Here is a 24,500-nt window from a genome sequence, read left to right on the forward strand (position 1 = left end):
GCAAGGGTTTATCATTTTGTGTGGCTCTTCCAGCTATAACTGCTGGTAAATAAGGCAGCGTTTACATCAGTACCTTTACACAGTCACAAACTGCAAACAGAAGAGAGAAGATAAAAGATGACTTCATCAGTCATGTATTGTAAAAAAGTGTCTTTAAATGACACAACTTAAAATCTGAAATACTTCAGCATGTCGGTGAGATCAACCTGTGGTCGCTGCAGCAACAATCTTCGTGTCAGTGTGTCACTGCACCCTGACCAAGCCGTTGGTTTATTTTAGATGTTTGTAGCCTGATGAATTAAAGTCCTTTTCTACTTTTCAAACCATCCTGAGTGCCTGGACCTGGATCATCAATGGTTTTTTAAATGTGCACTTATGGTTTGAGGGGTGCCAGACACGCTCCTGTTGTCTCTTCTTTAACAGAGTTTGTGTTGAAATCAGTTTTTTTTAGCTGCATCATCTGTTTGGCCCTTAGGTACAAACTTCATGTCCTTCCTCATGCTATGAAACCTCAGATTACAGAACATGTGTGTCAACAAACTCATCGTCAAAAACACTTATTGAGGCTGAGTCTGCCAAACTGTTAATCATGTATGGCAGTGATTAGATGAGCCTGTTAAAGGTGATCTTTTGTCCATGCATGTTGTGTTTTGTATGTTGTTGACATGTAATATTAGCAGAAGTTTCAGTCAAGCCTTCATAGGTTTGTGTGCAGCCTACTTTATTATGACACAACTTCTGTTGCAGCGTTTGCAAACCGTGCGTGTTACCTCAGAGCTGAAGGGCCTTCCTTTCCGGCTCGTTTACATTTCAGTCGCATCAAGTTGAAACTTGAAGAATTGGGGCAGGAAGCATTGCATTGCATTTGATATTTAGTCAGTAAGAATCACCAACAAAATAAATGAGTGAATAAGAATCTATTCATGAGGGTTCACCCTGGGTCACTGACTCAGCTCCTGCATGTTGAGTCTGAAAGTTATTGCAGAGATATGACAGATAAAGGTTGAATTTCCTGCCTGATTTCAGTCTGTAGACTTGTAATCCCTCACAGCTGTCACTCAGACATTGCTGTGAGCGTTTGTTAGGCTCAGGTCAACCCGAGGCTCATCTGAACACAATGCCAGTTGGAGGTTCAGTGCCAACATACCGCTCCATAGTGCAAGCATTTCCTCTTGGTTAATGGATGTGGTGCCCGATGTGAAATGAGGAAATTGTTTGTGTGTCTCAGTGAGAGTATAAAAAAGGATTCAGTCAGTCAGCTGTTCTTTGTCCTGTTTGCAGGAGGCCAGACTTCAGTTCACTTTGAGGAGATCTTCCCATGATGTTGCCTCAGCACCTGAAGCAGATCCGAGTCCTGATGCTGAACGACAAGCAAAACTTAGAGAGAACTCTGTTCAGACTGGAGCAAGGTAAAACCTTTTCTTTAATTTCACACCTTAATGAGTGAGGGAGTCTTTTCTGGACTTTAAAATACAGAGTTTCATACATTAGGGTGAAGTTAAACCAGCTCTCAGCCTGTTTTATTGACATTTTCTGGAAGTATTTATTCAAACACAGGACCACTCAGACAACTATGGTTGCACTTTGCACACTAATCCGGATGTTTCCACACACCAAACCTGAGCACACACAGGGGAAAGTTTAGTCTGAGAATTAAAGACGTACCTGCAACATGAACGATCCTCCTTTTCTTTATCTCTAGTAAAAGTTTTGAAGTCAGAGCAGTAAGTCCTCCGACGGGTTCATCAGAGCTAACATGCAGCGCATTGATCAGGCGGACATTTCATAACTGGGATCTGTGTGTTAATAACAAAACATCTTCAGTTTGTTCACTTGAGTCTGCAGTTCTTTCACTGATAGTTAACAGAGCTGTAGAGAATCATCAGCAGACGTCATGATGAAACAAAGTGTTAGATCACGTCGTCACTGAAGTCTGTCATCATAGTCTCCTTTCTCTGCTGAGTCTGCATTAAAAAATAAGAAAAATAGGATTTGTGTTGATTTGCATATTAAAGCAGGAGAGTCTCAGGATGACTACAGTATAACCTGTGTCACTGTCTCTGATGTAACTGCTGTTTCTTCTTATCATAAACATGTAAAGGAAACTGAGATCAGTTCTTCCTTTCTGCACTCAAACAGTAATGACCTGTGGACGCTATATGAGGTTTGTTATCATTGTGTAGGCTACTCTTTGTTTAGTGTTTAAATGCTTGTGTTAGTCTGTGCATAATGAATAAAGTTACTCCTGGTGTTAACCATAGACTGTATGGACAGATAGACAACACTGTGTGTGTGTGTGTGTGTGTGTGTGTGTGTGTGTGTTGGATGAAGGTGAAGTAGCTCGTTGTCTTAGGGAGAAGTGTACAGTTTGACATTTACAGCACAGTGAACCTGATAGGGACTTTGTGGACTGGCTGTTAAACTGGACTAAATATAGACGACCCTGTGCTCGTCAAGGCTACACAAAGTCTGACATTTCTCTTCAGCTAATCCTCCTCTGAGTGACTGGATGTGTAGCCTATCCCTTTTGTTTATTTCAGTCTGTTGAAGACTCTGTGCTGATGTTGAGTCTATAAAAGGTCAGTGTGTGGATGGAGGGGGGCGAGCGAGTATTTACGCTCACCATGCACCTGATGGTTCAGCCTGCAGAGCTGCTTTTGAGATGACATGACCACATGCTGAAACAACAAAGCAAACGTTTCTGCGTCCCGTCAGGTTTTGAGCTCCAGTTCCGTCTGGGTCCGAGTCTTCAGGGCAGGAGGGTGACGCTGCACACCAACTATCCTCTGGATGGTCAGCGCTTTGAACGACACAACTTCCGAGTGTTACCGTGGAACTACCCGACAGGAAGGGAGGATGACTCTGACAAGTTCTGCTCTCTGGACCTGCAGGTGGCCGGCTCCTACGAGTACTACTTTGGATACGGGTAAGAGACAGTCCTCTTGATTGGTCTACAGGATAAGTGACTCCAGACAGAGTGACATCAGGTTTTATCTTGGATGTTTGTAGACTGTCTGTGCTGACTGAAGGACTGTTGACAGTTCACTTATCATACTTCACTGTAAATGAACTAAACAAACTCATTCTTGACCTTTTAACCAGAGGTTTTATAAAAACAGTCTCATTAAAGATCCACTTACAAACGTATTCTTCCTCATTATAGTGGAAAATGTTTTTGTTTGGCACATTTCAAACATCCAGAGCTGATAGTAAGAGGAATGTAAATGATGATGTCACGGGCAGCTCACAACCAGTGACAAATAAATGTGACTCTAAAAAACAAGTTCACATTTATTCACACATAAGAAAATAAATAAATAAATGTTTAAAAAAGTAACAAGGAGCATCAGGGAGCAGCCCCTCTCCCATCTGTTTCTCCCCTGTCTCCCCCAGTTAGGGCCTTCTCTTATGGATTTTGAGCACCACCTGGCCCAGGTGCTCCCAATCCACCACGACCATCCTGACACCTGAAAGGCATAAACAGCTAACCAGCAAAACAAGCAACGAGCGAGGTCGTCAACGAGTCATGATTACACGGGACAAAACTCGACAGCATTAAATATTGAAAAGTCTTATTCCAAAACAGAAACACTTGAACTGCTTTCAAAGGGTCAAAAGTGATGTCTGATCCATGCTCTGATGGAATGAGTTATTCAATCTGATGTGAGGAGGCAGGCGGTTCCACTGCTGAGAAAGTCAAACTTGATTTCTTTGTATAGGAGTCATTTTGATTCTGTTCAGGTGATCATATTGTCTCGTTTATTTTTCTCTGCAGCGACACAGAGCGTTCAGGAAGTGGATACATCGTTGTTGACCCGGTCCTTCGAGTTGGACCTGACCTTCATGTGCTCCCTTTAGACTGCATCACCATCCAGACCTACCTGTCCAAATGTCTGGGATACATGGACGACTGGCCAGACAGACTGAGGGTCGCCAAGGAGTCAGGTGTGCAGCCTGCGTGGCGCTCACACTATGCATGTTATTGTCATTTTTTAGTAATGTGAAAAAGTATGACGTTCTGGCACAGTAACAGTGTGTGTGTGTGTGCGTGTGTGTGTGTGTGTGTGTCTTCTGTCACAGGATACAACATGATCCACTTCACCCCCCTGCAGACTCTGGGAGAATCCAGGTCCTGTTACTCGCTGGCAGACCAGCTGACCTTTAACCCCGAGTTCAGCTCTCCGGGTCAGAACTACAGCTGGGCGGATGTGGGGGCTCTGGTGGAGAAGCTGAAGAAAGACTGGAACATGCTGTGTATTACAGACGTGGTGTATAACCACACCGGTGAGTACACACACATTAAGTCTGTTATCGTGTGTGAGTACAGATGAAGGGCACTTACAACACATGATATATATATATATATATATATACACACACACACACACACACACACACACACACACACACACACACACACACACACACACACACACACACACACACACACACACACACACACACACACACACACACAGTAGATATTGTTATTGATCACCTTGTTTACACAGTATATGTACCAGTGTTTGCATATTAAATGTACAGTTAAAAGTCTGATGAACAGGGTCGGGAGTCCACAGACTCCGCCTCCACAGAGTTCACTCACTTCTCTCTGTGTTAGCGGTGTGTTTACAGGAGGTTATCTGTCAGGGCCGGGATCATTCTCTTGGTTGTTGTTTTAGCACTCCTCATCTTCTGTCTTCAACGTCTGGTTTGAAAGACCTGTTTGTTTGTTTTTTTCTTTTTCTTTTTTTGCAGTTTAAATCAAATTATGTTTAAAGAGAGTTTAAAGAAAGTACTGTAGGTACTTGACCAATATGAAATGATCAGGGCTAAAAGCCCCTCTTCTAAATTTCCTGTACTTTAGCAGTTCTCCATGAGAACAAGTTGTTCTCATGGAGGAAGTCTTTTTTTTTTTTGGGGGGGGGGGGGGGGGGATCTGTGTCAGGGCAAGACCCTGACACAGATTCATGACTTCATAACTTCATTGTTTTTGACAAATAACTAGTGTGGTTTCTCTTTCATAAGACACGCACACACACACACACACACACACACACACACACACACACACACACACACACACACACACACACACACACACACACACACATTGTGAAGTATGTGGTGTGTGAGTGTGAGTGAGCAGCATGCTAAATGCGTAGCAGGGCTCACTTGAACAGAAAGGCCGAGTGAGAATAATAACAATGAGGGAGTAAAGCACACTGAGTGGATCGGTAACATCTGTGAACGAGACGACTTACAGAGAAATATCAGAAACACGTTCAAAAAATGTGACTGACTGACAAATAAGAATCAATGTGTTAACAGTAAATATCAGCATTTAAATCTCCAAATATGTAAAGGGGGTCAATGTACAGTTTGGGTATTAAGAAATAACATTCTGTACTCCAAACCCACCCCACAGGAAAGTCAGTACAGGTCAGTACAGGTCAGTACAGATCAGTACAGGTCAGTACAGATCAGTACATTTTATTAAGTTCAGTACAGGTCAGTACATTTTATTAAGTTCAGTACAGGTCAGTACATTTTATTAAGTTCAGTACAGGTCAGTACAGGTCAGTACAGATCAGTACAGATCAGTACATTTTATTAAGTTCAGTACAGGTCAGTACAGGTCAGTACAGATCAGTACAGATCAGTACATTTTATTAAGTTCAGTACAGGTCAGTACAGGTCAGTACAGGTCAGTACAGGTCAGTACAGGTCAGTACAGGTCAGTATAGATCAGTACAGGTCAGTACAGATCAGTACAGGTCAGTACAGGTCAGTACAGGTCAGTACAGATCAGTACAGATCAGTACATTTTATTAAGTTCAGTACAGGTCAGTACAGGTCAGTACAGATCAGTACATTTTATTAAGTTCAGTACAGGTCAGTACAGGTCAGTATAGATCAGTACAGGTCAGTACAGGTCAGTACAGGTCAGTATAGATCAGTACAGGTCAGTACAGGTCAGTACAGATCAGTACAGATCAGTACAGGTCAGTACAGGTCAATACAGATCAGTATAGATCAGTATAGATCAGTACAGATCAGTATAGGTCAGTACAGATCAGTACATTTCATTAAGTTCAGTACAGGTCAGTACAGATCAGTACAGGTCAGTATAGATCAGTACAGATCAGTATAGGTCAGTACAGATCAGTACAGGTCAGTATAGATCAGTACAGATCAGTACAGGTCAAATACAGATCAGTACAGGTCAGTACAGGTCAGTACAGGTCAGTACAGGTCATTGAGGTCTGTAAAATGAGCCATATTTAAAGGTTAAAGATGGACTGAGTTTTTTATATTCTGTCTGTCTAACCTAGTCTGTCTTTCTGTTAATCTCAACAATCCTTAAAATAATCAATTCTTACTGACAGGAAATTGACTTGAAATTAATTTTCAATGAAGCCTCCTAAAACATCTGCTCTTATTTAGGTTCACAGGAAAATGTCAGAGGAAATGTCCTGATAGCTAAATGCTGGTACATCTTATTTTTGCCAATATTATAAATAAAATCATGTTTTTGTTTTTCCCATCAGGGTTGTTCAATTAAGCTGAAATGTTCAGATGTGTTGAGGAATTGTGTGGGTCAAAAACGTAAACTACTGTGTCTGTAGCTTTAAATATGTAAATAAGCTGTGTCTGACCACGCCCCCTCTCTGGAAGGACTTGGGTGTACTCTGTCTTTCTCGCTCCATGTCCTATTGTTTAAGGTGAGAAGGCAGACTCAGAGGGCAGAACAAACACCTAGCTGTGGGAGTGTCACCCACCTGGGGGAGGGGCCCTTTGTGATGTCATGAAGGGAAAATCTCCAAACGGCCTGTTTGAGCACACATTTTCTGAAAAGTGGAGCAGACAGAAGACAGAGAGGATGGACTTTTCTCATAATTGGGGGGTTGTAGACGGACTAGGGACACATTTGTAGGTTATTGTAGTGTGTTACACTTCATCAATCTGAAGAAGATCTTTAAATTCAGCTTTTCTCTTCTTAACTACACACACCGCTATGTGTGGTCGATATAAATCAACAGATCCTCAGAGTTTTGTCCTGATAACTGGATATTTGAGACTTATTTGAATGAATAAATAGCTGTTAACACAAACCTGGTAGTTTACCTCGTCTGTTATGACCATTTAATCCAAACTGAGGCTGTTGAAGGATAATGTATTCATCGATTCATTCAGTTGTTTGATTCATGAATGATGATGATGATGATTTTACATTTCTCTACAGCTGCTAACAGCGTGTGGATCAAGGATCATCCCGAGTGTGGCTACAACCTGGTGAACTCGCCCCACCTCAGACCGGCCTGGGTGTTAGACAGAGCCATCTGGCATCTCACCACCAGAATGGCAGAAGGACGCTACGAGGCTAAAGGACTTCCTGCTAACATTACCAACGAGAGCCATCTGAATGTAAGAAAACACAAATCAGAGTCAGTCAGTTTGATCTGAGCACCACTGTTGAGCTCTCGGCTGAGTTTTGATATCATATTGATCGGGCATTCTTCCAGCTCATAGTGTAGGCAGGAAATGTGTGCAGAAGAAACTTTATTAGAATATCTGTGTGTGTGTGTGTGTGTGTGTGTGTGTGTGTGTGTGTGTGTGTGTGTGTGTGTGTGTGTGTGTGTGTGTGTGTGTGTGTGTGTGTGTGTGTGTGTGTGTGTGTGTGTGTGTGTGTCAGGCCGTCCGCAGTGTGCTGTGGCAGGAGGTCTTTCCTCAGATCAAGCTGTGGGAGTTCTTCCAGGTCCGGGTGGACGGTGCTGTGGATCAGTTCAGGGCTCTGCTGCAGAAAGGTGCGTACTAACTACGTTAACTTTAGCTGCTAAATGAACATGCTAATGAGGGGTTCAAATAGACCTGAAGCTGTTAGTGTGCTCGTTCCGAGACATTAGCTCTCTGTTTGTGTGTTTTTAGGCAGCAGACCTAACCTGGCTAAGACTGGAGGAGAGAAGGGCCTCAGGATCATCCAAGACCCAAACTACCGTCGCTATGGAAACACCGTGGACATGGACTCGGCTCTGGAGACTTTTGTACCTCACAGGTAAGACTAACAAAGTACCTGCTCGGCGTTTGTCAAAGTTTTCATTATCAGCTCATAGAAATTTTAAAAAAACAGGCCAGTCTCTATTTCTTCAGAAGAAGAAGATCAGAAGTGAGTCTTTTGACTCACCATCACCAAGAATGACTGTACTCTACCGATCATTATATTTAAACAAAACGGTCTTGCTGCATCTGCAAGGGTCCCCATGATCCAGATCCAGATAAAGATTGAATCCAAACACATTTCATCCATAAAGATCCACAGACTGCTTCAGTTCTGCAAACACTGTATTTTCTGTATTTTGTTTTGACTGTGACAGATCAAAATGTCGGTCTCATTCTGACCTCTTCATTGACATCTGATTTGGCCAATTAGGACCTTCCATTCAATGTTCCCAGCCTATAAAGCGCCACTTCCACCAAGCGGTCCCGTTTGGTACAGTACGCATTTATTAGAAAATCCACTGTCAACAGTTGGGAAGGGTACCAAAAATAACTGACCCTTACCATCCTTCTTTTTTGCTACCCTTCTGTTGGGATGCCGAGAGTAATGATCCGACCCTAAAGGGCACCTGCTATGATGTCATGCTATTACGTAGCTGATGCAGCTATCCCCATCTACCTTACATCCCGCCTACCAAGTAAGGGTACACTACTGATCGTACCAAACCGTACTGAACCGAAGCAGACCGCTCGGTGGTCGGCTTCATAGCCAATGAGAGTCTGAGTTGAAAGGAGGCGCCGGCCTCTGTTCTGTACTGGCCAATTGCAAAGCATCTGTGCCGATGACTGACGTTTCTTGTAGCTAATCAAATTCTGTTCAAGTGCTGCTCGAGGTGATTTCTTCATGCACACATTAAGGAGATTGAATAACAGGATATGATGTAAGAATATCATATATACGAAAGGTTGGACTGTATGGGGTCTCCCTGTCCTGCTTTGGACCAAATCGAACATTTATTGAACAGAATCAGTGCAATATATAAGTGCCAGCTTTAAGATCTCAGGATATCAGCCGACGATGAAAAACTAGAAAAGTGAGAACAAACACAGAACACAGAAGATGTCCATCATTGTAAACTCAAAGAGACGAGTGTGAACCAGACACCCACAGTTAGAGATCCTCTAAACTATTTCAGTCTGCATGTATATACAGTACAGTCCACCCTATATGTACTGTATGTGCTGTATGGAGAGTGGTTGTCTTTTGGCTTCATGTTACCCCTCTCTATGTACAGCCCTTCCCCTCAGCACGTCGAGGATTGCTGTGGTTGGCTGAGAGAGAAGTTGAACGCGCTGAACGAGGAGCAGCATGAGATCATGAAGCAGCATCAGGAGAAGGTGAGCGCAGATGGCAGGGTTACTGCTGCTGACCCCACCAGCCGAGTGTGGTGGACCTGACACTGGTTGGCTCTCAGAGGAGATATTGATGTATTTAAGTTTCCTCCTGTCATTTATAGCACAGCTTTGTTATCTATTCATAAAGTAAAACAACATGACAACAAAGTGTAGTTTGTATATTCACAGTGCTCTTCTCTTCTTCTAAAGGCTGCCAACTGCATTGTGGGAAACATCGTGTATGAGCGTCTGGAGGACCATGGCCCCAAACTGGGCCCTGTAACCAGGAAGAACCCTCTGGTTACCAGGTAACACCCTCACATTCAGTGTTCATAAACCTGTTTTTTTAAGTATATCACAGGGTCTTTAAGACTAAATGGGACAACAGTTTTGGAATTGCTCCGGTAGATGACTTAAGCCTGCAGCAGTCAAACCTCCTGCAAAGTAACCTTTAAGGACATCCCCTCAGAGTGATTCAGACAGGCTCTGATTGTTGCTCTAAGTGGTTCCTGAGGATCCAGAAAAGATCAACCTTTTTGTTCAAGAGGGGGAGGATTTTTTTTTTCTTCAAATCACCTGACTCCATTCACAAAAACAGTAGATGTGCTCCACAAAAAATGGAATCTGCTTTTGCTTTTTACCTCTGCCTTGATTGTTCAGATGTTTGGTATTACACCAATACTGTGATTGATCTCAATAAACACCAAAGTCAAACAGTCAAACTAACTGATGGAGCAGCAGAACATCCACTTCTGTGTTCTCCGAGTACAATGGAGTTAGGTGGTTTGAAGACAGCGATCCATTGACGTAAGTAGTCTTTTTACGTCGTCTGACTTTGTTGTTTTGATGGTTCTTTTGGAACCAACACAATTTATTTCTTGATAATCACAAAAAATACCAGACGGGGAAAGTAACTCTGGTGTTCTGCAGTTTAAAATAACTGTTTTATGTCAGATGAGCCTTGGAGTTTGAAAGAGAGTGATGGGGAGCAGATGGCCTAGCGGTTAGGTCCCACCCCCATGTAGGAGGCCCTGGTTCAAGTCCTGCCTTTGGCTCCTTTCCCGGCATGTCATTCCCCACTCTGTCACGTTTTCTCCTCTATCCACTCTCCAATCAAATAAAGGCAAAAAAACACAAAAACAAATCTTGACCTGAGTCCAAATCAAGGAAGGCAAAAAAACGATCTATGCCACAAAAGTCTTTTTTTCAGTTCCTTTTCCTGCAGCTTTCTGGTCAAACCGGTACCTCAGGTTTATCTAACCTCTGTATTCTCACCTGTCTGTCTCAGGTATTTCACCTTCCCATTTCAGGACATGGCTCTGGAGCAGGAGATGCAGCTGCTGGACCAGCCGGGCAAGGCGTGTCACTTCCTGGCTCACAACGGCTGGGTCATGGGGGACGATCCGCTGCGTAACTTTGCCGAGCCAGGTACACACATTAAAACTCTACAGACGTCAGAGTTTGAACCGGGTGCCCTGATGACATAGTGACCCCTGTGCATGTTCCACCTTCAGGCTCCAACGTGTACCTGCGTCGGGAGCTGGTCTGCTGGGGAGACAGTGTGAAGCTGCGGTATGGTCAGGGTCCTGAGGACTGCCCGTACCTGTGGGCACACATGCAGAAATACACCGAGATAACTGCCAAGTACTTCCATGGAGTCAGGCTGGATAACTGCCACTCTACACCTCTGCATGTAGCCGAGGTAATGTCATGATGCTCAGGTTCAGGCCTGACCTACACCTACAATAGAAGGTCATGCTCAACAACAGGATCTTTTTGAGGGTCTTTGTACAATCACTGACACTGACACAGCGCAGCAAGGCAGGACTATTAATGAGGAATTCAGCTGCATATTAGTTATATTCATATTTTTATTGCATATGTGTGACCCAAACAAGAAACAGACACCAGCTGATATACTTTACCATATCCTATTTGTAAGAGTTTTTTAATATCCTATAAGTCGTTCATCGTTGTTTCAGTTGAGTTAAAGAAGCAAAACGTTAAATTCAACTGGTAAAGTGTCGTCAAAGAAAAGACCATCACCAAGTCTTTATGCATTTTTATTATACTTGATTCATTCTATTTTTCAGGGAGAACAGATTTTTATTTTGTTTTAACAAGGACAGCCTAGCGGTTCTGTCAGACGCCCCATGAACAGAGGCTGTAGTCCCAGCTGCAGCGACCTGCTCCTCCTCTCAGCACTTCCTGTCTCTCTTCAGCTCTCCCGTCTCATAAAGCATCAGAGTAAAGTTTGCTGGGCAGAACTTCACCAACTCCTGAAGTGCATGGAGAGTGTTGCTGGAGCTTTTTTGCTCTTGATCTGATGAAGGCGAAACCGGATCAAAATATCTAACTTTCACTTTTGATTCATCAAATTTACAACTAAATGAAAACAGTGCTTTTGACCTGCGGGTGTATCAGACCACAGACATGAGTGTCAGTAAAAAGTCTAAAAGGTTTGGATTCCTTCTTGTATATGAGCGTGACTCTGGTTCTCTCCCTGTGTGTGTGTGCTGCTGTCCGTCTCGTCCAGGCCATGTTAGACGCAGCCCGGCGGGTCAGACCCAATCTGTTTGTGATTGCTGAGCTGTTTACAGGCAGCGAGCTGGTTGACAATGTGTTTGTGAACCGGCTGGGAATAAGCAGCTTGATACGAGGTACAACTATCAGGCATGGACTGACTCTATGTTTTTTGTCTCTTTCTCTCCTTTTCACTGCATCATCTGCAACCCCCCCCCCCCCCCCCCTCCCCCCCGTCTCTCTTTCTCTCTTGGCCGGTGTGACTGCATGCTGTGGTTACCACTAACTGTTTCTCTCCTCCACATAACTCCTCCCCCTCTTTCTGTCTGTCTTATTCCTTCTCCATCACCCCCCCCCCCCCCCCCCCCCCCCCCCCACCCCCCCCACTCCCCTCACTTATCTCTCTCATCCTGACCCGTTGTGCTGTCTGGACTGGTTTCTGTGTGCTGCCTTGCTGTGGCTGACCAGTACATGCTGGATGTGGCCAGAACAGTTTGTCCTAACCTGTATGTGGTGGCTGAGCTCTTCACTGGCAGCGAGGAGCTGGATAACGTCTTTGTTACCAAGCTAGGCATCTCATCACTCATCCGAGGTACAGTCACTGACACACAAACTACACACACACATTTCTAAACAGTTCACTCATCACCATGACTGTTGGTGGACAGGACTGTTAGGATCTACAGGTAAGGATGTATGTAGCCTGTGTGCATGCAGCACACTCAGATGGGTGATTAGATAAGATAATGAATGTATTGATCCTGCAGGAAATTCAAGTCCCAGACTGCTCCAATATAACAGAACAGTGAAATAAGAGCTACACCACAGAGCATCAAACAAATGCTGAATTTAAATAGTTGAGTGTATAAGAGTGAAATACAAAGACATGGTACCAATAAAGCAATAATAGAAACACATATAATCAAAGTAGCTCCTCAGCTCCTCCACAGATCAGTGCTCAGTGCTCTTAGATACATTAAAAATAGTTTAATGTAGGTCCTTTGCACGTTAATATATGTATAACAAGTGATTCATGTGCTCCAGGACTTTCTTTGGATTCTGCCTGTGTGAAGGAGTCCATTGAACTGAAGTACATGTAGGCTCAAAACAAAAGTTAGCTACATTGAAAAGTGGTGATGGCAATTAAATGATCAGTTGTGATGAAAGTTGTATTAAAAAACAACTGATAGTGAATGTAAAGAAATCTGATATGAGACCCAATCACATGATGAAAATAATTGAAAACACACTGACTAAGGCTGCGTCCACACTTGATAAAACAGTGTTTATCAACAGTGTTTGTCTTTATGGGCACACACTGTACTGTAAAATGTTTCTATAACTCTGTTTTGATTTGATGAAAGGATATGACCTGTTCATAATAAGTTGCATGACCCTGATGGGACTGCTAAGCGTGATGATGTAGTTGTTTTTCATGACACTTAAAGCCCACCTCAGCTCCACCAAAAGTTTGGTTGAGACAGCATTTCCAAAATGGCAGCTACCATTGTTAGGCTTCAGAACCACACCAGAGACCAGTGGGTGATATCACTGAGATTACGTCCATATTTTATACAATCTGTGGATTAGAAGCATAGACAACAAGGTCGGCAGATCCTGTTATAAGTTTTACACATGGTGAGTGAACGGATGAATCATTTACGATCTTATACCCTGAGCGTTCTACAGATGTATATTTTTATTAGTCAGAACCTGAGACCATATTACAAAACACATGTGAGCAAGAAATGTACATGCACCATGTGAACTGATAAAAAGTAGATGGCTATCAAGTCAACTATGATGTTAGTCTGCAAGGTGTCTGCATTCATGAAAGAAAGTCAGTCCTCTATCTATCTGCCCACATTTACTCAGACTTTCCAAGTTTCTATTCAAACTTTAGATTATCCTTACACAGCAGAAAATCATGCTTGAGTTTGAGAATGTAAATGTGATCAGCTGCATGATGGTTTAAGGGGCTCTAAAGTGCCAGGTTTGTGTCGATGCTGGACGTTCATGTAGTAACAGTAAAATATTTAATACTAAAAAGTCTTAGATGAAGTGTGTTAGTCGGGTGTTGTTCAGCACTTCCTGTCATGAAGTCTACCTGGCATTGATTGGCATTGATTCCAGTTGTTTTCATCTATTGTCACCTTTCTGTGTATCCAGGAGTACAAACACATACTCACATCATAATCTTAAAACGTTAGCAGATAAAAGGAAAAGATTCTGGTTAAATATCACATATAAATAAAATCGTTTGATGTGGTTCCTGTCCTGGCTGTGAGCTTTGTGCACCTAATGTATTAACTAAAGCATGCACATTGAGCATGAACCCCCCCCCTCTCTTTTTTGAAATAACTGAACTTTCCTTTAACTCTCCCCCCTCCATGCGCAGAGGCCATGTCAGCTGCTGACAGCCATGAAGAAGGTCGCCTGGTGCATCGGTATGGAGGCGAGCCGGTCGGCGCGTTTGTCCAGCCCAGTCTCCGCCCACTGATGCCCTCCATCGCTCACGCCATGTTCCTGGATGTAACCCATGACAACGAGTGTCCCATACAGGTAGGTCTCTGTCGGGGTATGAGGGTCTTTGTTTACAGCCGGATAACCGCTCTGTGATTTAGAAGGAAACAGAAACTTTAACTTTGACCTCTCTGTCCGTCACTCAGCTGCGTTCAGCCCTGGACTCCCTCCCCAGCTCTGCCATGGTCTCCATGGCCTGTTGTGCCACCGGATCCACCAGAGGATACGATGAACTAGTGCCACACCAGGTTGTTTCCATTTGCTCACACACACACACACACACACACACACACACACACACACACACACTACACTTATATGTTATATAGATTCACAGAGTTTAACAGTAACAAATGTTTGTTTGGGGGGGAGAAAAGAAACGACTTACTCCAAACATGGTCTCATATATAACAACCATAAACTGAATATAAACATGGACGTAGTCTCAGTGATGTCACCCGATGGTTACTGAAGGGGACTTTAAGGCTATGGATGGCGTCCACCGTATGTGAAATAGTGTCTCATCCTAGCACCAGGCTGAGAGCTGAGGCGGGTCTTAAGCCTCCTGACAAACAGATACACTGTTACCGCCTGTCAGTCAGCTCAGCCACGCCCCTTTCTCATGAATAACTCTTATCCTTCATAAAGTCAAAACGGATGAGTTATTAAAAAAAATTCACCCACCCCATAATATGTGACAATAGACCAGACTGTAAACGTGTTTGTTTCTGGCCTTTTTGAATGGGTGTGTATGTGACTTCCTGTGCTTCTGCAGCCAGCCTCAATACAATCATTTACAGCTTCCATAGTTGTAGTCACATTACATTGTAGTCACAGCTTCCATAGTTGGTACATGGATACTTACTGCATACATACATTCAAACAGATAAAATCCCTTTATTAACCAGTGGCTTTGTTTGCAGATATCTGTAGTGAAGGAGGAGCGTTTTTACCCCAAGTGGAACCCCTCTGCGTCCCCCACCTCCATCTCAGAGGTGGGGCTGCAGACTGGCATCATATCTGGGAAACAGGCCCTGAACAAGATGCACCAGGAGCTGGCTGCACAGGGATTCATTCAGGTACCATCAGGGACTCTGTGACTGAAAGTCTGGACTATCTGTGACTGCTGAAGATGTTTTATCAGTGGTTTAATCGTCTCTCCTTCTGCAGGTGTATGTGGACCAGGTGGATGCAGATATCGTTGCTATAACTCGTCACTGTCCCAGCACTCACCAGTCGGTCGTGGCTGTGTGCAGGACCGCTTTCTGGGACCCCAAAACCCACCAGTACGACTCCAACGTACCACCCATGTTCATACCTGGTATATAATAATAATACCCAATATCTCTATAATATCACCTTTATGTTTGATGTGTCATCTTTGAAGTCTGCATGTATTTGTTTAACTATTTGTTAAAGCTGTTTGTCTCTGCAGGAAAGATAGAGGAAGTGGTGCTGGAGGCGAGGACGGTAGAAAGGCATGCTGGGAGTTATAAGAGAGATGACAGATACATCAACGGCATGCCAGAGTACACCGTGGAAATCAGAGAGCACATACCAGTAAATATGACGACGTGTCACTGAGCAGGATCGTTGTGTTCATTATTGAATATCTGGATAACATCAATAATGTGTATCTGTGTGTAGTTAGAACAAAGTGTTCTGGTGAAGAAGTCTGGAGTGACGTCTAAAGGTCCATCAGAGTTTGTGGAGGAAATCACTTTCCAGAAGCTGACGCCCGGCAGTGTCATCGCCTTCAGGTAATAAACACACACACACACACACACACACACACACACACACACACACACACTCTAACACACATGTACACACACACACACACACACACACACACACACACACACACACACACACACTCTAACACACACACACACACACTCTAACACACATGTACACACACACACACACACTCTAACACACATGTACACACACACACACACACACACACACACACACACACACACACACACACACACACACACACACACACACACACTCATAAAAGCACATTGATGACATCAGTCTTACTTTTTGCTCCCTCTCCTCTTCTCAGGGTGAGTTTGGACCCCAAGGCTCAGAAGGTGGTGGGGATGCTGAGGTATTATCTGTCCCAGTTCAGCCCCAAATACAAGAGAGGCAGTGTGGCCGAGGACAACCCACCTGAGGCCCTGCAGAAACCACTCTCACAGTGAGGACACGTTGAACACACGTTAAAGATAGTTCTAGTGAGGGTTAGAAAGAAATATAGAAAAGCAAGGAGGGAAGCAATGAGAAGGATGATTTTTATAAACTCCCAACAGGCTGTGGGGCCTTCAGGTGAGATGACTAAATAAATCTGTGCAGAACTCCTTTAAACTGTGAATGATCTATTGACTCATCAAAGTAAAGCTTTGGAAGGATGCAGTTTAAAAAACATGCAGTCCTGTTCCATTAGTTGAACAGGCTGGACTCTTTTGTGCACATACATACGGTCACAGAAGATGCTGATTAACTTGATATTAAAACATGTGGTACGTTTATACTGAAGCAGGATATTTTATTATTCTGACAGCTTCTCTATGAGTATGAGGAAGGATTTATTTTTGTTACACCCTTAAAGTGTTAACGTTGGATCTGTGTGTGTTTGTCAGGCTGATGTCTAAGCTGACGCTAGCCGACCTGAACGTGCTGCTGTTCCGCTGTGACACTGAAGAGCAAGAAGATGGCGGAGGCTGTTACAGCATCCCGGGCTGGGAGAGCTTCAAATATGCTGGACTGCAAGGTATGTTATATACTGCAGTTACACAGACTGTGATTTCTAATCCATCATGTGTACACAGGGGCTGTAAGGTCCTTTCTGTGTGGAGTACACGTTGGATTTGAGTAATATTATAAAGCAAAAGCTTATTTCCATTATTTGTGTTTTTATTTAATGTGTATTTGTAAAGGGAACCAATACCACAAACTACAGCATTTATAATCTAAGCTGATCTGAAATGCCGACGCTAACTGGTCCTTTAAAATACATAAGACTCAACAACAGTAAAGAACAGAACTCAGCAAGCACAACAATAAAACAGACAGAACAGTACAGGATTCAAACAATCATTCTATAAAACAAAGTTAAACATCAAGCACAGGATCATACATGACTACAGACTCCCTCTGTTTGTCAGATATGAGAGCAGTTATCAGGTCAAACCAACAGGTGTTGCAGCGATGGAAGTGGTCAACAGAAGTGGTTCAGATAGAAGTGATTGTACCCGACCTAAAAAGCCTCTGCATGTTTCTAATAAGCTCCACGAGCAGAAACGTGCTCAAACTAGGATCAATATTGGAGATGCTTTTGAAAAATGGAGAGAGGTTAGAACACAGAAAGGTTTACAGACCCATGCAGAGCTGGATAAACACGGTGATGATCATGGTGAAGGTGATGGTGATGGTGATGATGATGATGATGGTGATGGTGATGGTGGTGATGGTGATGGTGATGATGGTGATGATGATGGTGGTGATGATGATGATGATGATGATGATGATTATGATGTTGATGATTATGAGTGTGTCTGTGTGTGTTTGCAGGTCTGATGTCAGTATTCGCCGATATCCGTCCCAACAACGACCTGGGCCATCCTGTGTGCGCTAACCTGAGAGAGGGAGACTGGCTGATCGACTACGTGTCCAACAGACTGATCCACAAAGAGGGACCGCTGGCCCAGGTCAGATCTGAAATACACCCGGCACCAGTAGTCCTAAATCCTGATCGTTAAGCCGATTAGTAACGCTGTGTGTGTTTCTGTACAGGTGGGTCAGTGGTTGGTGGCCATGTTTAGCTACTTGAAGCACATCCCTCGTTACCTTGTCCCCTGTTACTTTGACGCCATCTTGGTGTCCACCTACACCACGGCCCTGGACGCCACCAACAAGCTCATGTCCAGGTATCGTGGAGTCTGAAGGCTGAAATTAATACTTCAAACTGATGATGAGCTGATTTCTTTCAAAATAAAACAATCTCCTGTCTCCTCTAAAAAGTTTTGTCCAGAATGGCTCGACCTTTGTGCGTCACCTGGCTCTGGGTTCAGTTCAGATGTGTGGCGTGGGACGTTTCCCCGCCCTGCCGCCCCTCTCTACCAAACTGGAAGACGTTCCCTACCGCATCAGTCCAATCACAGGCCAGAAGGAGCAGTGCTGCGTCTCACTGGCTGCAGGTAACAAGTGTTTGTCTCGCTTGTAATACCTTTAAGGATTAGTTATTCGTCTTTAATCTTCAAGAGTGCGAGATCGATTTCATGAAAATCAATATTTCAGATATTTAAATATTTAAATATTCTTCAGGTCTTCCTCATTTCTCGTCTGGAATCTTCCGTTGTTGGGGAAGAGACACCTTCATCGCTCTCAGAGGACTCCTGCTGCTCACAGGGAGACACATTGAAGCTCGGTGTGTGTGTGTGTGTGTGTGTGTGTGTGTGTGTGTGTGTGTGTGTGTGTGTGTGTGTGTGTGTGTGTGTGTGTGTGTGTGTGGTGTGTGTGTGTCTGTAGGTCTTAGTATTCATGCTTTCATAATATAATTATCCATCAGACAGCATCAGTCTGAAAAATCCTAGCGTGACTTGTCTCTGTCTCTTGGTCTCCATAGCAACATCATCCTGGCCTTTGCAGGGACGCTGCGTCACGGATTAATTCCCAACCTGCTGGGTGAAGGACGCTGCGCTCGGTACAACTGTCGCGATGCTGTGTGGTGGTGGCTGCAGTGCGTCCAGGTACACACAGGCAGCATGTGAGGGAGGGGGATGCAGAGTGGGAGGGGATGCAGAGTGAACACTTCAGTGATCAGCAAGCTGTAAACCCAACGTGTTGTTTATTGTCAGACTCAAATAATGTAGTTAGGTAACATATGGATTTATAAACATGAGGTGGATAGTTTTTCCTGTAGATTCAAAGAGGGTGCTCATTGGTTAATGACAGATCAGGGGATGGTGTTTGCAGGAGGAACAGTTCTGACACTCTGTGATTGTTCAGCATTCATCAGAGTGACAGCTCTGTGACACTGACCTGAGGGGAGGAGTTTCAACCGTTTGTGTTCAGGGTGTGTGAGGTGTGACTGATGTTACCTGCAGTCACATTAAAGAAGTCATGCTTACTCCTTATCCGTACTTCCTGCTCAGGACTATGCTACCCACGTTCCTCACGGCATTGAAATCCTTCGCTGCCCTGTCACACGCATGTACCCGACGGATGACTGTGAGCCCTGCAAACCTGGAGAGATGGTGCGTACGCGAGCACACACACACACACACACACCTGCTCGTGATGCGATCACTGGCTGTCATACAGTTTGTAATGTTCTTCTCCTTCATCCTCTCCTTCATCCTCTCCTTCATCCTGTGTGTGTGTGTGTGTGTGTGTGTGTGTGTGTGTGTGTGTGTGTGTGTGTGTGTGTGTGTGTGTGTGTGTGTGTGTGTGTGTGTGTGTGTGTGTGTGTGTGTGTGTGTGTGTGTGTAGGAGCAGCCTCTGTATGATGTGATCCAGGAGGCTCTGCAGCGCCACCTGGAGGGGATTTCCTTCAGAGAGAGAAATGCTGGACCCAAGATAGACATGCACATGAAAGACGAAGGTGTGACTTCACATGTTTATCACTGAATGATCATTTACAAGAGAGTCATGAATGAACACATCACTTTCTATCTGATCCTAATATAATCACATCGTTGAAGTCTGTCAATACACAGTGTGTGTGATCTCCCCTCCCCCTTTATCCTCAGGGTTTAATGTGACGGCTAAAGTAGACCCAGCTACAGGATTTGTGAGTGGAGGAAACCGCTTTAACTGTGGAACCTGGATGGACAAGATGGGCGAGAGCGAGAGAGCCAGAAACAAAGGCATGCCTGCTACTCCTAGGTAAAAACACAGTCAGAGGTTTTCATTCTTAGGGCTGATTCACAAAAAGGATTGTTCACCTTTAACACTCACCCAGCCTGTGCAAACGAGTAAAGAGACACAAAACAAAAACACACAGGATTTGAGATGTACTGCTAATAAGCGTCTCTGTACACCAGTGCTGTTTGTGGTTCATTATGTAGACATTTGGGGGGGAAATTGCTGTTTTCTATGCAAATCAGCCTCAGTTCAAAAAATCATTTCATCCACAAGTTATATCAATGTGCAGTTAGTGAAGAAATCCCCCCTGCTGAGAGCTGGAGGTGAAGAAGAAGAACTGATGTCCATCAGCACAGGAGCTCAGAGTCAGAGTTTAGATCGCAGCTCTCTGCACATTCAGACACAAAACAAGAGCAAGCTGCACGAGGCAGGACAACTGTTTTGCGGGTGTTTGTATTTGCTATCATTAGCACTAGATGCTTTGAGAATTAGACCTCGAGACGGAGCAAATAGAGGAAGCAACTGACGTGCAATTTTTTGGTGCTATTAGCGGCAGCAATCTATTTTTAGACTTCCTAATAATTCTGCCCTCACTGTACTCTGTAACACCTCATGATCCAATGTTAGCTCTTTGGTTAGTTTAGCAGCATTGATCAAATGTTACTTTTGGACTGTTTTGAAGTTTTTATATTAAATAGTGATCAACATATATAAAACACAATGAATACAATTATAAATAATATGAAGTTACTTGTTTGTGTGTGTAGAGATGGAGCGGCCGTGGAGATCGTCGGTCTCAGTAAGTCAGCTGTTCGCTGGGTGGTGGAGCTCCGCGCTAAAGGACTGTTCCCTTATGATGGAGCCAAAGTGCTCAGAGATGGTACTGCACACACACACACACACACACACACACACACACACACACACACACACTCACACTCACACTCACACTCACACTCACACTCACACACTGAGGTTTTGTCTCCTCTCGTCCTGAATGAATCCCTTTTCCTTGCAGGTAAAGAAGTGCTTGTCTCGTACTCTCAGTGGAACCAGCAGCTCCAGCAGGCCTTTGAAGCCTCTTTCTGGGTCTCTGTTGACCCTAATGACCCCAAAGAGAAGTGCCCTGACCTGGTTCACAAGAGAGGCATCTACAAGGACAGCTACGGAGCCTCCAGCCCCTGGTGTGACTACCAGCTCAGACCCAACTTCACCATCGCCATGGTGGTGGTAAGCACACAGACAAACTGTCACTTTATTGGTTCACACTTCTTCCTGCCTGTCATCTCTGAGCTGTGATTGGCTTGTCTGTGTCTCAGGCTCCAGAGCTGTTCACAGTAGAGAAGGCATGGAAAGCTCTGGAGGTGGCTGAGCAGAAACTACTGGGACCACTTGGGATGAAGACACTGGACCCAGAGTAACAAACACAAACTCTTTACATATGATTTCATATAAATCTCCAGTTTGGTTCATACTGACACATTTTTTCTATTGTCATAGTGACATGGTGTACTGTGGTGTCTATGACAATGCTCTGGACAATGAGAACTACAACCTGGCAAAAGGCTTCAACTACCACCAGGGACCAGTGAGTGTGACGCTTTATCACCTTTTATTTTCTAATCATACACACTTTGCCATCAGTCTGTTTGGCATCATCAGACAGAGGATTACATGTGTGTCAATTTCAAAAATCAGAACAGGTAGCTAAGGTGTTGTGTGTCCGACACTCTGTGACAGATTGAGCAAAGAGAAAGTGTTAGTGTGTCTGGATGTGAGGGCTAATCAATTATGCTTCCTAGTGTGTGATCAATTTTTGATGTAGCAATCTTAACTGCATTAGTAACTTTCTTTGTGTGTGTGTGTGTGTGTGTGTGTGTGTGTGTGTGTGTGTGTGTGTGTGTGTGTGTGTGTGTGTGTGTGTGTGTGTGTGTCTGTGTCTGTGTCTGTGTGTGTGTGTGTGTGTGTGTGTGTGTGTGTGTGTGTGTGTGTGTGTAGGAGTGGCTGTGGCCTGTAGGTTACTTCCTGCGTGCTAAACTCTACTTTGCTAAGAAGCTGGGAGAGGAGAAGTACAGCAGGACGATGACTCTGGTGAAAAACGTTCTGTCCCGACATTACACCCACCTGGAGAGGTACGGAGGCTGACTCATCATTTGTCTTTAAATCATCCATTCATCATCCTAAATGTTCAGAAAAGCCAACCAACACACACTGAGTCGTTGTGTTTCTCCTCCTCAGGTCTCCATGGAAAGGTCTTCCTGAGCTGACCAATGAGAACGGCCAGTTCTGCCCCTTCAGCTGTGAGACCCAGGCCTGGTCCCTGGCCACTGTGCTTGAGGTCCTACGTGACCTCTAAAGACCCCCCCTCCTCCTCCGGCCGCCCCCCAACTCTCCCTCAATGAAGTATCATCTTCCTCCTGAAGTCCTGGTTTCATCTTGTGTATGTTCATGTAAAACCTGCCATTTGTGACGTTACACTCTGCCTACTTCCTGGTCGAGCCATCGATTCAGACTACCGTAAAACTCCAAAGAAAAGCCTGTTCCATTTCAAGGCCCGGTCCCTTCTACAGGCCTGGTGATGCTGCACGTTTTCACACATAAAAGCAGCTCTCAGTTAGACGCCCCTATCTACATTCAGTGTTTAAATAATCAAAAATAAGGAGAAAAAGCAGAAAGACACAAAAAGTAAAGATGTGCTTCAACATCTGTCCAAGAGAGACAGAATAATGGTGAACCAGCTGTGCTCTCTTCAAAAGAAACATCAAAATAGAGATTTGTATTTGTTTTGTTAATATCCTACTCGTGTACACAGTTAGATATTCTTCCAGGTGGACATTTTGTAGTCTTTCCTACCTCTGCTAAGCCTGAGTTTTGATTGAAGATAATGAAAGGCCGGTCATGTATTGACATTGACAGTACATAGACTGAAGTCAACAAACGCCCGGGCTATAATTTGAAGTTTTACGGTAACAGCCACTCCTGAGCAGATCTGGTGACAGTGTTCATCCTGTGTGTGTGACTGATGGTACCTCTCTGCTCTTCAGATCATCAGTTCTTCTAGTTTTTGTCGACTAAAACGATCTACAGACCTGAAACACAGAAAACAGGAAGTCTCTCTTCAGTTTTTTTTATCCACCTTTATAAAAGTCTGACCCTAAAAACAACACCACATTAAATGTAATCTAAACATTAAAACATCTGAATATAGTCTCATGTTTGAAACTGTGTTTATATTTAACATCACTTACAGAGTAAAGCACTTTGAACGGTTTATACTCGAGCAGGTGCTTCATACTGACCTCAGATCAGCCGTCACTGTGAGAGCATTCACACCTCATGTTACCTCTCTAACAAACGCCCGGTGTCCCCGGACAAACGCCAGCTGTAGCATCAGTTTGTATAACACTGTTTAAATCTTTAAAGGACCTTTACTAAACTTTACTAAAACCTCCACCTGAAGCCTTTATACACACAACATCAAACCTGCTCCCCCACAAGCCTTACCACCTAGTTTAATATTTACGTCTGTTTATTTGTGTAATAATGTTAGAAACCAGCTCTGTGTGTGTGTGTGTGTGTGTGTGTGTGTGTGTGTGTGTGTGTGTGTGTGTGTGTGTGTGTGTGTGTGTGTGTGTGTGTGTGTGTGTGTGTGTGTGTGTGTGTGTGTGTGTGTGTGTGTGTGTGTGTGTGTGTGTGTAGGAGCAATAATGGTCACTGGTCACTCCGTGTAAAACAATCAGAAGAATTCATTTAGAAAGTTCCTCTTTTGATTCGTCTGTCACTGGAGTTCAAAAATTCCTGCTGCCTTAAACACAACACAAGCAAACATCTCACAACAGTGACACTTCAGACTTTAACACAGTAACTTCCCCTCGGTCCACTGTCCAGTCACTTTACACTGTTTTATTAGTTTAATTATGACATGTGTCTGTGTTCCTGCTGTTTCACTCGTGTTTGTCCTGTAATGTTGTTGTTTACTCTATTGGTGTAGTGATACAGTTGCCATGCTGAATAAACTGTTACATGATGACTCAGATGTTTGTTTCTTCTCTGAGATTGAAACCAAGTCCTGAATATGAAAAAGGAGCCGATCTTAAGTTAACAATTACAGTGAGTCGATGTCATGTTCCCTACAGTGGAAATGTGATGCTGATGAAGGCTGTGGCTCAGTGGTAGAGTCGTCT

The 24,500-nt window shown here is 43.9% G+C and overlaps 1 protein-coding gene across 2 annotated transcripts in view; it reads left to right on the forward strand.

The window, feature by feature from the left end:
- agla (amylo-alpha-1, 6-glucosidase, 4-alpha-glucanotransferase a) overlaps nucleotides 1-24,346 on the forward strand; it is a 26,122-nt gene extending 1,776 nt beyond the window's left edge. The window contains exons 2-35 of one of the 2 annotated variants that reach the window (XM_065954403.1): nucleotides 1,282-1,409; nucleotides 2,716-2,926; nucleotides 3,776-3,945; nucleotides 4,081-4,284; nucleotides 7,247-7,428; nucleotides 7,697-7,808; nucleotides 7,930-8,056; nucleotides 9,294-9,396; nucleotides 9,604-9,701; nucleotides 10,682-10,821; nucleotides 10,908-11,095; nucleotides 11,930-12,053; nucleotides 14,315-14,478; nucleotides 14,586-14,687; nucleotides 15,363-15,518; nucleotides 15,610-15,760; nucleotides 15,875-15,999; nucleotides 16,087-16,199; nucleotides 16,514-16,648; nucleotides 17,091-17,221; nucleotides 18,022-18,158; nucleotides 18,244-18,377; nucleotides 18,472-18,647; nucleotides 18,775-18,877; nucleotides 19,076-19,199; nucleotides 19,605-19,706; nucleotides 19,942-20,053; nucleotides 20,202-20,337; nucleotides 21,084-21,196; nucleotides 21,335-21,546; nucleotides 21,636-21,733; nucleotides 21,817-21,904; nucleotides 22,315-22,448; nucleotides 22,555-24,346. In XM_065954403.1, coding sequence (XP_065810475.1) covers nucleotides 1,319-1,409; nucleotides 2,716-2,926; nucleotides 3,776-3,945; nucleotides 4,081-4,284; nucleotides 7,247-7,428; nucleotides 7,697-7,808; nucleotides 7,930-8,056; nucleotides 9,294-9,396; nucleotides 9,604-9,701; nucleotides 10,682-10,821; nucleotides 10,908-11,095; nucleotides 11,930-12,053; nucleotides 14,315-14,478; nucleotides 14,586-14,687; nucleotides 15,363-15,518; nucleotides 15,610-15,760; nucleotides 15,875-15,999; nucleotides 16,087-16,199; nucleotides 16,514-16,648; nucleotides 17,091-17,221; nucleotides 18,022-18,158; nucleotides 18,244-18,377; nucleotides 18,472-18,647; nucleotides 18,775-18,877; nucleotides 19,076-19,199; nucleotides 19,605-19,706; nucleotides 19,942-20,053; nucleotides 20,202-20,337; nucleotides 21,084-21,196; nucleotides 21,335-21,546; nucleotides 21,636-21,733; nucleotides 21,817-21,904; nucleotides 22,315-22,448; nucleotides 22,555-22,672 — 4,614 coding nt within the window. In that variant the 5' untranslated portion in view covers nucleotides 1,282-1,318 and the 3' untranslated portion in view covers nucleotides 22,673-24,346. Of the gene's footprint in view, nucleotides 1-1,281; nucleotides 1,410-2,715; nucleotides 2,927-3,775; nucleotides 3,946-4,080; nucleotides 4,285-7,246; nucleotides 7,429-7,696; nucleotides 7,809-7,929; nucleotides 8,057-9,293; nucleotides 9,397-9,603; nucleotides 9,702-10,681; nucleotides 10,822-10,907; nucleotides 11,096-11,929; nucleotides 12,054-12,384; nucleotides 12,509-14,314; nucleotides 14,479-14,585; nucleotides 14,688-15,362; nucleotides 15,519-15,609; nucleotides 15,761-15,874; nucleotides 16,000-16,086; nucleotides 16,200-16,513; nucleotides 16,649-17,090; nucleotides 17,222-18,021; nucleotides 18,159-18,243; nucleotides 18,378-18,471; nucleotides 18,648-18,774; nucleotides 18,878-19,075; nucleotides 19,200-19,604; nucleotides 19,707-19,941; nucleotides 20,054-20,201; nucleotides 20,338-21,083; nucleotides 21,197-21,334; nucleotides 21,547-21,635; nucleotides 21,734-21,816; nucleotides 21,905-22,314; nucleotides 22,449-22,554 lie in introns of both variants that reach the window. The other variant, XM_020651784.3, reaches the window with a different exon arrangement.
- Nucleotides 24,347-24,500: the final 154 nt, after the last annotated feature.

This window comes from Labrus bergylta, chromosome 4 (assembly GCF_963930695.1).
Source record: "Labrus bergylta chromosome 4, fLabBer1.1, whole genome shotgun sequence".
Classification (NCBI taxonomy): Eukaryota; Metazoa; Chordata; class Actinopteri; order Labriformes; family Labridae; genus Labrus; species Labrus bergylta.